This window comes from Grammomys surdaster, unplaced genomic scaffold (assembly GCF_004785775.1).
Source record: "Grammomys surdaster isolate TR1022 unplaced genomic scaffold, NIH_TR_1.0 126118, whole genome shotgun sequence".
In the NCBI taxonomy this organism is placed as follows: domain Eukaryota; kingdom Metazoa; phylum Chordata; class Mammalia; order Rodentia; family Muridae; genus Grammomys; species Grammomys surdaster.
In genome coordinates this window covers 5,098,967-5,115,631 of record NW_021620926.1, presented here as the reverse complement: position 1 = coordinate 5,115,631, position 16,665 = coordinate 5,098,967, and the positions used below count along the sequence as shown (strand labels likewise).

The following is a 16,665-nucleotide window of genomic DNA, read 5'->3' as shown; positions in this document are numbered from 1 at the left end:
CTTCTCCTTCTCCTTCTCCTTCTCCTTCTCCTTCTCCTTCTCCTTCTTCTTCTTCTTCTTCTTCTTCTTTTTAGAATCAGTGCTCAAAATGGAATGTCCCTTTCCACTTTAAATAATCATTGGTTTTATCTGTCTTGCTTGACAGGAAGAGGAAGGTCAGTTAAGGAAAATTATATTATTCAGTGAGTAAGCTACAAAGGCAAACTATCATTAAAAAGTAAAAGAAAACTTTGAAAGTTTGCTTTTCCAAATACAAAAAGGAAAAGATTCCATTTATGGCTTTGAATTTATGAATATATTAATAAGTTATCTTTTATTCATAAAATTGGATTTCTATAGGGAATTTAGATGAAACATCCTCATAGATGGATGTTGGAAGTTTATAATGCATATTTAACAAATGCTCTTATTATATAAGTTTCTTGTTTGTGTTAAACTTTAATAGAACAGAGCATGAGCAAACTCATCATTTTGTATAATTCTTTTTTTATAATTTCAAAAATTGAATGGAAGAAATTATTTCATCACATTTTAAAAAGATAGATTTATTTAGTTATAAATTCTTAAAGAACATAATTTTACCAGTTTCACCCTATTTATTAAACCCCCAAAACAAAAATTCTATACAGGTACTTTTTAGTTTTTAAGTTTGTATAGTTGCTCAAAAAAAAAAAGAGAAATAATAAAAATAGGAAGAGAAAGGCATATTAATAAATTTAAAAAAATCAATCATTCGGTGTTTGTTCTTTTCCAGGTAAAAACAAATGGAGTTTCTGGTGTCAAACAAGAACCAACATTGAAGAGTGACCCATTTGAAGATCTTTCACTTAGTGTGCTTGCTGTATCAAAGGCTCAGCCTTCTGTTCAGATTTCACCTGTTCTAACCCCAGACCCAAAGATGTTGATTCAGTTGCCTTCTGCATCGCAAAGTAAAGTTAACTCTTTGAGTTCCATAAGTTGCATGCCACCCATGCCTCCAGTTCCAGAGCAAAGCAAGTCACAGGAAAGTATGGGGAGTTCTGCAAACCCATTTCCCAGCCTGCCCCGCAGGAACCCTTTTACAGACAGGACTGCTGCCCCTGGAAACCCATTTAGAGTTCAGTCTCAAGAATCAGAGGCAACTTCTTGGCTAGCTAAAGAAGAGCCTGCTCCTAACAGTTCTTTCCCTCCTCTCATGCCTCTCAGTCATGACACGAGCAAGCCTTCAAGTTCACTTGATGGTTTTGAGGACAATTTTGATCTGCAGAGCCAGTCTACAGTAAAAACAAGCAACCCCAAAGGATGGGTAACCTTTGACGAAGACGATGACTTTCCTACTACAGGAAAGTCAAAGTCAGTTTATCCAGACTTACTGGGTAACGTGCCAGCTTCATTTGATGATGACTGGAGTAAAGGTACAAGTGTTTCTTTCTGTGTGTTGCCAGCCAGAAGGCCACCACCACCACCACCTCCTCCTGTCCCTCTGCTACCACCTGGCACAACCTCATCTGCAGGACCTAGCACAACCCTGGCATCCAAGGCATCTTCCACATTGGACTTCACAGAAAGATAATTACGTGGAGGGAAGGCAGTTTCTCCTGGTGTGGTCTGGCTGTTTGTTTCTGTTTTGTCAGGGTAGACCCAAGAGAATGGGGCATTAGTCATTATGTGCAATAAATAATAGGGAAGTGCACTGATGTCTATATAAAATACCACTAGAGGATGTGGATAAAGCTGGAATTTGTGTATATCAGAAATAACAAAGACATCCTCTTATTAACTGGAGTTCTGCTCTTTCTCTTCAGATGAATAGAACAGGAACTATCTTTAAAAGTGCTTAAAACTACTCTAGAAAATAGTCCTTACTCAGATACATAGAAATCACGTAAAGCCCACACAACTGCAGCTGACAGGACTGCCAGCCCACTGTTGAGGATTGGTATTCATGGATACTTACCAAAGAGCTTCCAGAGTTCTGGTGAGATTGTTTTGAAAGGCATCACTTTAGTCAAAAGGTCTGTGTATATATACACCATGAGTGTATGTCTGTATGTATTCACCCAGACGTATACACCCACATACTTATAAAACTTGATATAATTCAGATCACATTTTACCTAACAGTTCTGACAATGTCCCTTTTTCAATATCTCACTATCAAGATGACTGCCACTGGGTGTGCTTTATATACTTTCGCTGATTATACATCCCAGAGTACAGAACTGCCATTTCCTATTACTCTGCACCCCAGCCCTTCACATTCACCCTCATTACCTTCCTCCTCTGTACCTCTATTATGCCTTTCTCTGGGCATTTACAGTTGGCAGTACAGACGTGGTCAGTCATATGGACAGGTACTCAGAACAGTAGGTACACACCACCAGGTTCAAGGAGGAACTTTGTCATCATGCTCTTTTCTCTGCTAGGTCCTTTCCCTCCCATAACTTTGTTTGCCAATTGCCTGGAGCTTTGCTTTCAGCTGTTGAGTGGTCTGAATTAGTAACATATCCAGTGTACGTTCTCTCCCATGAGGCTACATAACACATCCATGATGCTGCTTTAAGGTTTTAGAGGCTATACCTCAAATTAGCTGTGGATTTTGTTTCCTGCACTGCCAGTATGCAACTGATCTTGCATTTATTAATTTTGTGGGAAAAAAACATGGAATTTTTTAAAAAACAAAAAAAACAAACAAAAAAAAAACCCCCAAAACATAGTATTTTGATATCATTAGGTAAGCCAGTCAGAAAACTCCATAAGCTATTGTTTGGTTGGTTGGTTGTCAGTTGAAGTTAAAATCATCCTTACCCATTAAAACTTAATGTTCTCTTTATATAAAAAAGAGTTATGTGCTTACACCAAGTTCCTACGTCTACATGAACCTTTAAAGATGTGTATTGTGAGACTAGAAAGAATTTCTGGCTGCCCTCACTTCCGTGTAAAAGCACAGCAGACTGCATTGCACTTCTATCATAGAGCAGATCTGTTAGGACAGAGCACCTTTGAAATGTTATCAAAATCCTGTATTTATAGAAGTAACTCTCTGCTACAGCCATAATTTGCTGTTAGCAATAACTCTTGTGAGTTTTATATTGTGCTTGTTGGGGTTCTAATCATTTCAGCAGTAGTAGCTTTTAAACTGCAGTATTACTAGAGCAGTATGCTTCAAAAATGTGACTTAACTTGTTGAGATTGTGACTGTAACATCTGTGTGAGTAGTATGTATGGTATCCACTCCCCATTAGCAAGCTAATCCATGTTAGGACATTGAAACAGTGTGGCTTGCAGCCCCGAGAGCAGTGACTCCCTCGGGTATAAATCACTGTAATGTCTGCAGAGCAGTAGCTCTGCCTTGTCAGGAAGTCTGGTAGCTGCTGAAACGCACAAAGCAAGTTAAAGTTTGATACAAAGAATTCAACATTGAGTGTATTTACCAGCTCTGGTCAAAGCTGAAAACAGACACTAAGAATCTCTGTGAGTCTCTGTTCTCTCTAGTAAATTGTTGTTTATATGTATGTAAGAGGTTTATTGCTTATGTGGCATACAGTATTTATAACTATATACTTTATAGAAGTACAGTATTAAAGTTGCTGGTATACATTCTGTACATATCCTGTGAAATGTGCTGTCATATGAAATAAATGTCTTTACCACTAGCTGACTTCTTTACTCAAAAGGGAAGATTTTTCTTTCTGTGCATGTGTGCGTGCTTGTGTGTGTGTGTGTGTGTGTGTGTGTGTGTGTGTGTGTGTGTGTGCATAATACATATAATACATGCAAGGAATAAGAGGAATAATAGTTTATTCTGAAGCCAAATTTGAATGACTATGGCAGATTTAGATTATCCCAAATTCCATATTCCACCATGGAAGCAGTTTCACAAAGTTCTGTAGCTCTATAAGACAAAGTCGTAAGTCATGGCAAGTTTAAAGTACATTGGTGGAAATGCCAGAGAGGCACATAGAGCAAGATGGAGTTTTTCTTTAGGTACCAGATGCTGTTTGACAACATTCTTAACTTTTGGGTTAGTGAAAGCTACGTTTATAGATTTCAAAGGATATAGGGGTGTTAGTTCTGGCCCACAGGAGAGCAATGGATGGCTGTTCCAGGAGCTAAAGCTAAAAGAGACAAGGTAATCAGTCTCTGGACCCGCAGAATCCCAGCCTCTCCACATCACCGCAGTTTTAGTTACAGTCACAGCTTCTTTCCAGGAATTTCCATCAGCAAGTAAAAATTTAATGAGCCATCACCACAAACAAAAATCTCACCATTTAGCCAATCTATGAGTTTGATATCATTTCAAAGCACAGGTTAATTTTCTTTATTTCTCTATTTGAATTTCCTCGATCCATTTGTTTTCTCTTTGTAACACTAAAATGGGATCCTCAGCGCACCTGCTTGCCCTTTCTGAGATTGTGGGGAACGAGACTTGGCTGGACAGTCCAGGGACTGGCGGTAGGCAGCAGTAAAACTAAATCAGCTGTGCGCAGCAACAGAATTCCCTACTTTCTGACCTAAAGCAGAAGGCATTTCCAGAAGCGATCAGTGCCTGCGGAAACCAATCTGTGTTTCCGGGTGGCTATGCTCCCATAGTGCCCACCACTCCCACTCATTCTCAATCCAGGAGTTGCCATGCTCTTCCAGCTGACATCTCCCCAGTCCCCTGGACAGTACAAACAGGCCTCTAGCTGCTTAGTTTGGGTTTCGGTTGCCCGGACAACAACTACTTCCGGTAGCGGCGACCGTGCATCCAGACTCGGGCAGCCTAGGCGGCCGGAACAACCAGTTCTTCAGCGCCCCTGGTCTCTAGTTGCGCGTTCTAGCTGGGCGCGGGCTCAGTGTTTGGTTGTTGCCAGGGGCAACAGCCACTTCCGTGAGCGTGAGCCGTTTTCTTTATCCCACCGGGCGGACGCGTAAGCCGTGTTCCGGGGTTCCGCCTCGGAGCAGCGGTTAATCTCAGAGTGGTGCGGGTCAGGCCGACATCGTTCGGGCCTCGTGTTCCCTGCCTGCACCCCTGCCGCCTTGGCGGCGCCTCTGCCGCTGCCATGGTGGTGCTGCACGTGAAGAGAGGCGACGAGAGCCAGTTCTTGCTGCAGGCTCCCGGAAGCACCGAGCTGGAAGAGCTCACGGCGCAGGTGGCCCGCATCTACAACGGGCGGCTGAAGGTGCACCGTCTCTGCACAGGTGCGGAACGGGAGGACGGCGGATGCGGTGGGAGAGCTCGGGGTTGGGAGGATTTGGGAAAATTTGCAGTAGCCTGGGGTAAGAAAGGAGCATCAGGGTTGATCCGGTATGAAAGACCAACAACTGGAGAAACCCAGGCTAGTCAGCTAACCACCGCCTCAGGGGAGAGCAGCGGGGAAGCCAAGTGAGGCTAAGAGCTCGCTAAGCTAGAAGTTGGACTTCCCGAAAGTACGAACGAACTGAATCGAAAGGCGGCCTGACGGAGCCGAGAGATCCAGCGGAATGGTGGGAGTTAGCAAGGGTGAGGTGGAGTGGTAGCTACAGGGAAGGGGATTTACAAAAGTGAATGCCCACTTTGAGAGGTTAAGAGCCCCGGCGCTTGAGCCTCCTAGCTTTGAAACCGCCCATTAAAGTTCTCACTGGGAGAGCCTTGATGTTTTCTGTCTCCTAGGAAACACATTATTTTTAAATTATAAAAAATGCCTTAAGACTCGTTTTATTTATATATATGTAAATATATATTTATATAAAAATAAAATATATATAATATAATTATAAAATAAAAATATAAAATATATAATATATTTTTCTATAAATACATATTATATATAAAGTAAAACATTTAGGGGGAAAAAAAAACCTCTGGGTCTTTGACATCATAAATTGAGAGTGTGGTGCCGCATGTAAGAATTGCATGGGTGAATTAGAACCCACAGATATACAGTTGTCATGGCCAGCCAGCACTCAGATAGGCACCAGTGTGGTCTGAGGAAGATAAGGGTGGGTCACACCAGCTCCTTGTCTCCCAAGTGCTTAATCTGGAAATGGAGGGAGTCTGTAAATACCCATCCTCTTACACCGTTTATCCCATAATATTGTATGGCTGCAGGTCATATGCCATCTTCCCAGTACTTGAGGAACACTTAGTGTTTTCCTCACAGGAAGGGAAGGAAGAAAGGAGAAAGAAAGGTAGGCAAGATAGCAAGGCTCAAAAGCCCAGTGTAGGTTTAAACACTTATGAGATAGGAAAGGTATAAAACCGTGCTTTGGAATAGTGAACATGAAGTGAATTTTCTCACTTTTGAGGGACAGTCTTAGGTTTTCTATTGCTGTGATAAAACATTAGCAAAATGCAGCTTGGAGAGAAAAAGGTTTACTTCATCATACAGTGGTGGTCCATCATGAATAGACTCCAGGCAAAAACACAGAGATAGGCACTGAAACAGATACCATGGAGGAGCACTGCCCCCTGGCCTGCCCCTCATGACTTGCTCAGCCTGCTTTCTCATACCACCCAGGACCAATTGCCCAGGGGCAGTACCACCCAGAGAGTGCTAGGCCCTCCTATTATGATCACTGGGAAAATGTCCTACCTACAGACTTGCCTACAAGCAATCTGATATAGACATTTTCTCAATTGAGGGTCCTTCTTCCTAGATACATCTGTGTCCATGTCAGGTCCACAAAAGCCAAGCAGAACAGTTGCTTCCTTGTCAGCACCGACACATCACCATGAAACTGTAACCCTCTCCTTTTTGTTTTTCCCCCAAGACTTCATTAATATTAATATCTCAATAACATCAATACATCACCATTAAACCATAATCCTCCCCTTTTTTGCTTATCCCCATGACCTTATTAATATTAATATCTCAATATAAAACAAATTTCAACTTTCAGAAGTTCCATGGGCTTTTAAAAATTCACTTTAAAAGTTCAGTCTTTTTCAAAGTTCAAACCTCTTTATAATATCCATAACTGGGTATCTAAAAAAAAAAAAAAAAAAACCCTAGTCCTATTCCAAGAGGGACAACCCAGGAGCACAGTTGCACTCAAAGGAAAACCGAAGCACAACACTGTGAAACCCAGTGTCAGACATATGGGACTCATGATCTTCTCGTCTCCCCTCTGCCCTGCCACCCAGAGCCCCCCCCTCCCCACGCGCACGCGCGCGCACACACACACACACACACACGCACGCATGCACATATCTCACAGGCTGAGACTGGCTCCGCCCCACAGCTGCTGCTGTCCTTGGTTGTTACTCCATGGTACTGGCATTTCCAAAATGCTGGAATGACCACAGGTTTCACTTTACCAATGGCACCAACTGCCTCTTAGCCTCTCTTTGGGGCCTTTCACCCTGCCTCACAATGCCAAGCCTCAGACTCTTCCATGATCCCTTCAATACTGGGTTTTCCCTGAAACTTAAGTTTCACTTTTACAAAGAGCATCTCCTGACCTCTGCCTACGCCCAGCCTCCACTGTTTTCCATGACCCTTCATGCCCTCAAAACCAGTACCATCTGGAAGATGTATACACATGGCCAGGTTTGGCTGCAGGCAGGCAGGAGATCCAGCTTTGGACCCCTCTAGACAACAGCTTCTGTCTGCTGACCCTGAGGAAACGTATGTATCCCAGAAGATTTTTGTCTCAATGATGTTGGTATTTCCTTAGTCACAGCTGATCTCAGCTCCAGAAAAGGTTCCACTTCAGTGGTTCTGGTCTCTTATTAGTCACAGCTGAGTTCTCAGCTCTGGCTGACCAGAACCACAGGGTTGGTTGGTTGGTTGGTTTGTTCATTCGAGTCAGGGTTTTCCTGTGTAGCCCTGACTGGAACTCACTCTGTAGACCAGGCTGACCTCAAACTCAGAGATCCACCTGCCTCTGCCTCCCAAGTGCTGGGATTAAAGGCGTTTGGAGATTCTTAATACAAAATACCACACAAATGGCCCAGGTAGAGTCTTGGTTCCCCTTTGGATCTTCACGATCAAACCTGCATCGTCTTCCCTGGTCTCCACTCTGCCTTCAAGCTCCTCCAACAGCCCAGTAAGTGCTGAGCGCACAGTGGCTTTCCCAGCACAAAGTTCCAAACACTAACAAAGTGGTCCCCAAACCGCCGTTAGGGCTGTCACAATGCACGTGGCAGGATCCTGATACCAATTCCATCTTCAGTAGCTTTCCATAGCTGTGAAGAAGAAAGAAAACAAACAAGAAGAAATAAATAACTAAAAGAAGAAAAAACCGCCATGACCAAAAACAACTTGGGGACGAAAGGGTTTTTCTCATTTTGACAGTTTCAGTCCATGAAGCGAAATCAAGGCAGGAAGCTGAGGCAGAGACCTTGAAGGAAAGCATGTTACTGGCTTGCTCCTCAGGTTTTGCTCAGACATTCCTTGTCACTCCAAACCGTCTGCCCATGGGTGGCAACGCCTGACATGTGCTCATCATTACTCAAACGTGTGCCCCACAACTTGCCTGTAGGCATCTGAGAGAGACAGTTTCTCAGTTGAGGTTCCCTCTCCTGGGCTACGTGTAGATTTGTGCCAGGTTGACAAAAACCAACCTGGACAGCTGCCTTAAGTCCTTCTCAGTGATTTTATGAAGTGTCATTATAAAGTTTAGTAAGTTTGGGAGTGGGGGGTGTGACTTGGATGTTGTATTACCTTGGTGGGTTTATTTTTTTGTTTTTGTTTTGTTTTTTGAGACAGGATATCTCATTGGCCTGAAGCAAAGCAGACTGGCCAGCACTCAGTCCCCAGAGGTCCCCAGGTCTCTACCTTCCCATACATACTCCCATCCTCAGTACAAAGGTTTTAAGTTCACTCCACCACCCTGGCCTTTTTACACGGGTTCTGAGGTTCGAGTCAGTCCCTCAGGCTTACACAGCAAGCGCTTTACCAAGTAAGTCTCCGTGGGAGGGTCTCATAAAATATTAGCCAGAGTTCCCAGCAAGCCTCAGACCACAGAGTTGTAAATTAGGAAGATGGACGTTTAAGCAGTTGTCTTGCACCCTCACAAGGTTACATTGAATGGGGCTATTTGAGACTTTCCTTGGAAAATTGTAAAGCCGTGTGAACTGGCTTGGTCTTGAGTGTTGACCTGGTAGCTCCTGAGCACAGCAGCTAGGAGCATAGACTCGGAGGGGTCTGAAGCTCGCTGCTGCACTGACTGACTGAGGAGTTGGTGGCTTTGTCTAGGATGAAGAAAGCTCTGACGTGTGGCTCGTGGTACATGAGTGTTAAAATCGTGAGCTAGAGGGGCCAGACCTGAGCCAGGAGTGTACACTTCTAGTTAGTGGTCACAGTGGAAGACTGTCTGCCCTTCCCTTGTTTTTCAGAGATGGAAGAGCTGGCAGAACACGGTGTGTTTCTGCCCCCTAATATGCAAGGGCTGACTGATGAGCAGATCGAAGAGCTGAAACTGAAGGATGAATGGGGAGAGAAGTGTGTGCCCAGCGGGGGATCCGTTTTCACGAAGGACGACATTGGGCGGAGGAATGGGCAAGGTAACAGCCAACCTGAAGGCAGTGCTTTAGGTTAAGAGATACAGGCCAGCAGGATGGCTCTGCAGGTAGGAGCGCTTGCAGAGAAACCGGAAAACTTGAGTCTGGTCCCCGGATTCCTTGGTGGATGGAGAGAACTAACCCCGCACAGTGCACAGTGCACACCACACTCAGTAACACAGTTTCATCATTTCTCCAAAGACTTAGGAAATAGTGCATGGTGAAACCCCTGTGCTAAAACCCCAGCCCAGGATGAGCCAAGGGGAGGACCCCGCTCTGTCTGCTCGATCCTACTGAAGTGCCCCATTTGTCGGATAAACAGGCCATTTAAATTTGCCGTTTCTGTAGGTCAGAAACAGATGGCTGCTGTACCATTCTCCCTAGACATGGGGACTCTGTCATCTCCACTGCACGCACTTTTAAGCCTGGAAGCTAGGATTTGGTGTTCTATGCCACATTTGGACAGTTGTCAGGTGAAGTAAGTTTTGTGGGTCAAGAGGGCACACACATAATCCTAGCACTCAGGAGCTTAGGACAAGAAGATTGGGACAGCCTGGGTACATAGGGCAACCCTAACTCAAACATGCATGCATGCATGCATACATACATGCATACATACATACATACATACATACATGCATAAAGTTTTACTGGCATGCAGCCAGCCAGTCACTGCCCGTGTCTACTTTTGAGACCCTGACAGAGATGAGTCACAGCTTTGTAGCTTGAGAGCCCTGCAATTCTTTTAGCATCTGCTTGGTTTGCTGGCCCTTTTAGCTCAGTGACATCTCTGGCCTGTTTTTGTAGCCTGTGCCAAACAGCGTAGAAGACTAGAAGACACTGCAGACCTCGCCCCTTGCTGTGGGATCTCTCCCTGGGTTCCTGCTTCTCTTTATGTCACTGTGTCAACCCACAACTCGAGCTCGCTGGCCAAGCAGGCCAGTTTGAGGATATCCGGAGTCTTTAAAGAGGCCATGTGTTTGACAACTGTCCTTTTTCGTTTTTATAGCTCCAAATGAGAAAATGAAGCACGTTTTAAAGAAGACGGTAGAAGAAGCCAAAGCAATAGTGTCTAAGGTCAGCCTCTCCATAGGATGTGCTCCTGCCAGCCTCTGTCTCTGGGTGGCCGATCTTAAGGGCCAGTTGCAGCTAGCTGTCAGCCAGCGGCAACACTCCCTGCTCCTCTCTCCCTACCTTTCTGTTGCCTTTGCTTCTGCTTTTTTCTTCCCTTTCTCTGCCTTCCAGCGGCAAAGTAAATAAGCATCTTTGAGGAGGGCCCAGCTTTCCCTCGGTGATGATGACAGTTATGCAGCCCTGCCAGTTCCTGCTGAGCAAACAAAGGTTTCTGTTGTCTTGTGTGAATGTGGGCCAAGGGCAGTGTGCGACCTGACCTGAACTGAGTTTCTTGTGTTTGAAGAACTTAGAAAGCTAAGCTGGGGAAGGTCTAATGGAGCTGTAAACAGGGCTGACAGAGACGTCTGCTACAATGCAGTGGTGATCATCTCCAGCATTTATAGAAAACCCGTTTCACAGAAGGGAAGTAATACCACTGAGGGGCAGATGAAGTGTCCCTGGGTGAAGAGAGTCCAAGGGTAGTTAAGCAGCTGGGGGCTGGAGAGCCAGCTGGGAGGATAAAGTCACCGGCTGCCGTGCCTGATGACCTGGGTTCAGAAGACCTGGGTTTCATTTCAGACCCCTCCTGGTAGTAAGAGAACCAACTCTCAGAAATTGTCCTCTCACCTCACCCCCCTCCCAACATGTGCTGTAGCACACCACACACCACACACACACACACCCCACTCCCTCAACACAGTACACACCACACACACATCAACCCCCCCAACACACACACCATTCCAACACAGTACACACCACACATACACACACACACACACCACTCTCTCAACACAGTATACACCACACACACACACAAATATATCTTTAGTATTTTCACTTGTCACATTTATCTGTTGGGTGACAGTCATAGCCCATGAGTGTGTCTTGGCATAACACAGTCCTCCCACACTTCCAGATTTACCCCACAAAATGTACTTCTAAACATTCTCCAAGGCTTAGCCGATCTGTTTTTTTCAATTTCTTGTATTTGAGACTCTTCCTCTGTAGCCTCAGCCAGCCTAATACTCAGCTATGTAGCCCAAACAGACCTTGAACTCATAGCAGTTCTCCTGCCTCAGCCTCCTGAGTGCTGAGATTACAGGCGTGCAACCCCATGCCCCTTGCCCAGTCTTTGAGGAGCTTTTGGAAAGCTGCCTGTTGAGTGTGAAGTCCCAGAGTCTCACCAGAGCCTCAGTCCCTCTGTTTACGAGACACATTTGAGCAAAGAGCCTCTGTGAGGCTAGCTTGAGTCATGGCCTCATGATCCTAGGGGATCCTTAGCCTCAGACCATGGCCCTCCCCCCACCCCCACCCTTCGCTCTGCGTTCTGTACCTCAGAATAGGAATCCTCTGTAGGCTCCTGGTCACAGAACCAACGTGTCAGTTACACAGTTCATAGACTGTAATCCTGGGTCAGCCTCAGAGCTTCCCTGTGTCATCCATGTGCCTGCAGCTGGTCCCGTCCCATCCTCCTGACATGCCTCCTCTCACTCCCACACCTCACCTCCTCAGTACCAGCAGATCAGTTCAGGTCTAACCTCAGGGACCCAGTTAGCACAGACCCTACGTGTTAGGAGCCACACCCTTCGACTCCTGCATTCAGTTCAGATCCCCCAGCTGGAGAGCACCCAGTGCGCTAGTCACCTCAGCATCGCTGCTAGGCAGGGACTGTTCTCAGGGACCGCCATGACCTAGGCTGTTGATACAGACTCAGGTATAATGAAAAGGCACTTCTTGTGGGTAACAGGAAGCCGATGGTGCGCACAGGATGCTGAGGTGAGAACCCTGAGTCCCAGGCCGCCTGCATTACACACGAAGATCTGTCTCAGCACATTGGTGGGCCTGCACAGGTGGCTGTGGTCAAACCGCCTGCTGCTGAGAGCTCCCGTGCAACTGCTCACGGGAGTCTTCAGCACCAGTTGAGGGGACCTGGTGATGACCTTTGCAAGCACCAGGCACACTCGTGGTGCACAGACATGCATGTAGGCAAAGTGCCACATACACAAAATAAATGCATCTTTTAAAAGTTATGAAGGACATTCCCAGCACTTAGTGATCTCAATGCTGGGTGCTAGGAGCCAGGAACAAGTTTTAGCTGTATTCTTTATGTAACCTCCTACTGGCAGATGTCCCTCTAACTCGGTTCATACTGTGCTCACTGCAACATAAGCTCCAGAGTAATCACCCCACCTTGGAGATTGTCACCCCTTATCACCCCTTGCCTAACACTGAGGCTCTGGCTGCCCCTCCTCTCCCACCTGCCTAAGCCGCCTCTCTCCACCTCTTTACTCTCTCCTCCCAGTTATGTCTGCCCTGAGCACTGCAGGCCTCTCTGGTGCCACTCAAGGTCTGGCCTGGGCCACAGCGTCCTCAGCTCAGCCCCAGAGTGGACAGCAGTCACCCCGAAAGCAGTGGCTCTCTGGCTGCTTCTGTGGTGGTGCTGGCAGAACCACCAAGGTCCTTACGGGGGAACCTGCTGGGGGGTTACTGAATTGATAGTGATGTGAGATCCACTTTCAGAAACAAGTGGAGGCTGGGGTCTTTGTTACCATGGAGATGGTGAAAGATGCCTTGGACCAGCTTCGGGGTGCGGTAATGATTGTTTATCCCATGGGGCTACCACCATATGATCCTGTCCGGATGGAGTTTGAAAATAAAGAAGATCTGTCAGGAACTCAGGTGCGTGGGGCAGTGTGGGGAGAGCAGGGTGCTAGAAGCCTGTCCCCTACCCACAGGGCCTGCAGCCAGGCTCCGGGTGCTGGGGTAGGACACATTCGGCTTTCCTCCTCAAGCCACTTCCTATGGTTGTCCGACTGACCACAGGCAGCACTGGAAGTCATTCAGGAGTCGGAGGCACAGCTGTGGTGGGCTGCCAAGGAGCTGAGAAGAACGAAGAAGCTTTCTGACTATGTGGGGAAAAATGAGAAAACCAAGATCATTGTCAAGATACAGCAGGTGAGCGCCTCTGCTTCTCATGTCAGTACTGTAGATCCCCTGACCCCGTGTGGACCTTACCCTGTGTCCCCTGACCCCGTGTGGACCTTACCCTGTGTCTTCTGACCCCCTGTGAACTTTACCCTGTATTCCCCTGAACCTGTGTGGACTTTAGCCCTGTTCACCCTAGTTTAAAATAGAAATTTCCCTTCTATGTTGTTTCAACCTAAACAGCAGGTCCACATGCAGAATGTCCTCATACTGAGGATGCAGCCGCTCTCTACCCACCCTCCACCCCCCACCCCCACCCCCCCGCCCTCCACCGGGTTACAGGGCTTTTCAGGCTGCTGCTGCTGTGTGCAAAAAAGGCTGGGAGGCGAGGGGAGCCATTCACCCAAGGTGTCTAGGGCACACCCCTGAACCACTACTGTGTAATTTGGGGAACAAGGCCTGAGATCTGTCTCCTAAGTTACGGCTCTGAGTCTCGTCCTGTCTGGATTGGACCATGGTAGAGATGGTGTTCAAGTCCAGAGCCCCAGCAGTGCCCATGCCCGACCCCACAGTGGCTTAGCAGCCTGCCATCTTAGCTGAGAGCAGAGGCAGCTATAGAATAATCCTGCTGCTCTCCGATGTCCTTGCAAAGAGACTGTCTCAGCCCCCGGTTGACGCTGCCTTTGCCTTTGCAGAGAGGGCAGGGTGCACCGGCCCGGGAGCCACTCATCAGCAATGAGGAGCACAAGCAGCTGATGCTGTTTTACCACAGAAGACAGGAGGAGCTCAAGGTAGCCATGGGGCAGCAGGGGTGGCAGCGGGGCGGGGCCGCGTCCTGCATGGGCGGGGCCCTGTGCCGTCCACACCGTGCTGGGGAAGGGCTTCCCGCTCCAAGGCTGTCTCAAGCGCTAGACAGCAGTGGGTCCCACTACTGGCAGGCCGGTGGTGAGGCAGCAGGAAGTGAGCTGGGTTGTTTCCTCAGTCTATATGAACTACTTCCTGGAGTGCGGCCCCAAGTAAGACGTATTTATTTCCAGAAACTGGAAGAGAATGACGACGACTCCTGTCTGAACTCCCCGTGGGCTGACAACACAGCGTTGAAAAGACATTTTCATGGGGTCAGAGACATAAAGTGGCGGCCCAGGTGAAGCCGGCACTTGGCGAGCTGTCAGAACCACAGCCCACTATCCCTGGGCAAAATAATCATAATACTGTAAAACACTGTCAAAGATGGGAAATTTTCTACTTCCCTGGTTTTCCTTTGGTTTGAATTTTTGAAATAAGTCATTCACAGTTTTAGAACTTAATAAATACACATTCAAAAGAAACTGTGTGAATTCTTCTCATTTTAGGACAACTGTGTCACATCTAAGGACTTCCTCATTGATGCACCATAGTTTATTGATGTCATTAGAGCCTTGTCTTTCTAGTTCCCTTATCTTGTATGTACGTGTGTTGGAGGGGATCTGACTTCCCTCTGTAGCAAGATAGCCAGCTGATGTGGAACTTGACCGTCATGGCCACTAGAGGCCGCTAGCTGCAGACTTGTCATTCCTGCCGTGAATGACTTGAATTCTCATTCTGCTTTAGGTTAAGACTAGGGCAATGGTTCTCAACCTATGGGTTGAAGCACCCTTTCATGGGGGCTGCATACCGAATATCCTGGGGCCCTCCAGATATTTACATTATGATTCATGACATCAGAATTACAGTTAGGAAGTACCAAGGGAATAATGTTATGGTGGGGCTCACGGCACATGAGGAACTGTATTAATGTGTCCCAGCATTAGGAAGGCTGAGAACCGCTGCTCTAGGGTGAACCTACTGGCAGATGTGACTGTGGTAGCCCTCAAGGATACGCTTGGCTCCTGGTTAGTGCCCCCTGGCCTTATCTGCCAGGAAGAGAGACTGCCTGTGGTTCAGGTTGGTGGCCAGCTAGGCTAACCCGGCATCTTGACTCTTCAGTTAACTGTTCAAGTCTCCTTCATTAAAACAGACTAGGAAAAGGAGTTGTGATCCTGGCACAGAGCAGCCATGCCTGCGAATGGCCACACCAATTCCAGGCTCAGCTTCCTGCTGTCCCTGTGCTGTGTTCTACATCATCAGGCTGATGACAGCAGGTTTGTGCAGCTCTGTTTGGCTCAGTGACCTTTTGGCAGGACATACTGGGGCACTGAATTTTTTTTTTTTTTTTTTTTTTTTTTTTTGGAGACAGGATTTCTCTGTATAGCCCTGGGTGTCCTAGAAGTCATTCTGTAGACCAGGCAGGCCTCGAACTCAGAAATCCGCCTGCCTCTGCCTCCCAAGTGCTGGGAGGATTAAAGGCGTGTGCCACCACTGCCTGGCCACCGGCCCTTTTTAAAGTCACTATTCCCCCTAAGCCACCCCAAGCACCTATATCTGCCAACAAATGAGGTACGACCCAGACTGTTCCCTGCAGCTACAAGTGTCCCAGAGACACACTTACCCTTGACCTTGGCCTCCAGGATGCTGGCTCAGTTAAGAGGAAATCCTTCATACTCCCCGTAAGGGAAAGGAAGCACAGCACTGTTCCCTACACTGGACTTCCTGTCCCACCGCCCCTCCCACTCACTGCCCTGCCCACTCCCCTTCCCTCCCACTCACTGCCCCTCCCACCTGAGCACCCAAGGCCGCCACCACAGCCTTGAAAGGAGCTGTAGGAGCGTGGGGAGCTGGCCCGGGACAGGTCAGCCTGCACAAAGACAGCCTTCGCCCGAAGACAGCATCCTACACCTGTGATGAGAGCAAGCTGCTGGTTCTGTCTGGCTTCATCCTCAGAAGTAAAGTTAGCTAGATGTCCCTGCTCCGACTTGGAGGGAGACTTGAGCATCTGGGAGAAGCCATGGGGCTGAGCCACACACCTTGAGATTCTCCCAGAAGCTTTGGACTTCACCAAGCTATTTAGAGAGGGGCCCCTAAAAGGCCACTTCCCAAAGCCGGATGCAGCTGACCACACTTTGTGGTCCTGCTATTTTGATTGATCAAATTTTGTAAAAACCAAATTCGATTCCCCCTTACTTTGAATATAATTTTTTAAGTTTTTCCTCGGAATGCTTTGGCCTTGGATGACAGTTGCTCTTAGAGCCTTTAGTTGTATCCGGGGAACCTGCCTCTGCCCACGTACAGTTTGTGTGTAGACGATTCATGCTCAGTAT

General features: G+C 47.1%; 2 protein-coding genes across 3 annotated transcripts in view; both read left to right on the top strand.

Moving 5' to 3' along the window:
- Nucleotides 1-3,640, top strand: part of Synj1 (synaptojanin 1) — a 71,903-nt gene extending 68,263 nt beyond the window's left edge. For both annotated transcript variants that reach the window (XM_028756323.1, XM_028756325.1), the window contains exon 28: nucleotides 755-3,640. In XM_028756323.1, coding sequence (XP_028612156.1) covers nucleotides 755-1,552 — 798 coding nt within the window. In that variant the 3' untranslated portion in view covers nucleotides 1,553-3,640. The remainder of the gene's footprint in view (nucleotides 1-754) is intronic.
- Nucleotides 3,641-4,903: 1,263 nt separating this feature from the next.
- On the top strand, nucleotides 4,904-14,817 carry Cfap298 (cilia and flagella associated protein 298). The gene is made up of 7 exons (XM_028756403.1): nucleotides 4,904-5,163; nucleotides 9,284-9,451; nucleotides 10,458-10,525; nucleotides 13,085-13,243; nucleotides 13,388-13,519; nucleotides 14,185-14,280; nucleotides 14,527-14,817. The coding sequence occupies exons 1-7, from the start codon at nucleotides 5,025-5,027 to the stop codon at nucleotides 14,635-14,637; spliced, it is 873 nt and encodes a 290-aa protein (XP_028612236.1). The 5' UTR covers nucleotides 4,904-5,024; the 3' UTR covers nucleotides 14,638-14,817.
- The last annotated feature ends 1,848 nt before the right edge of the window (nucleotides 14,818-16,665 follow it).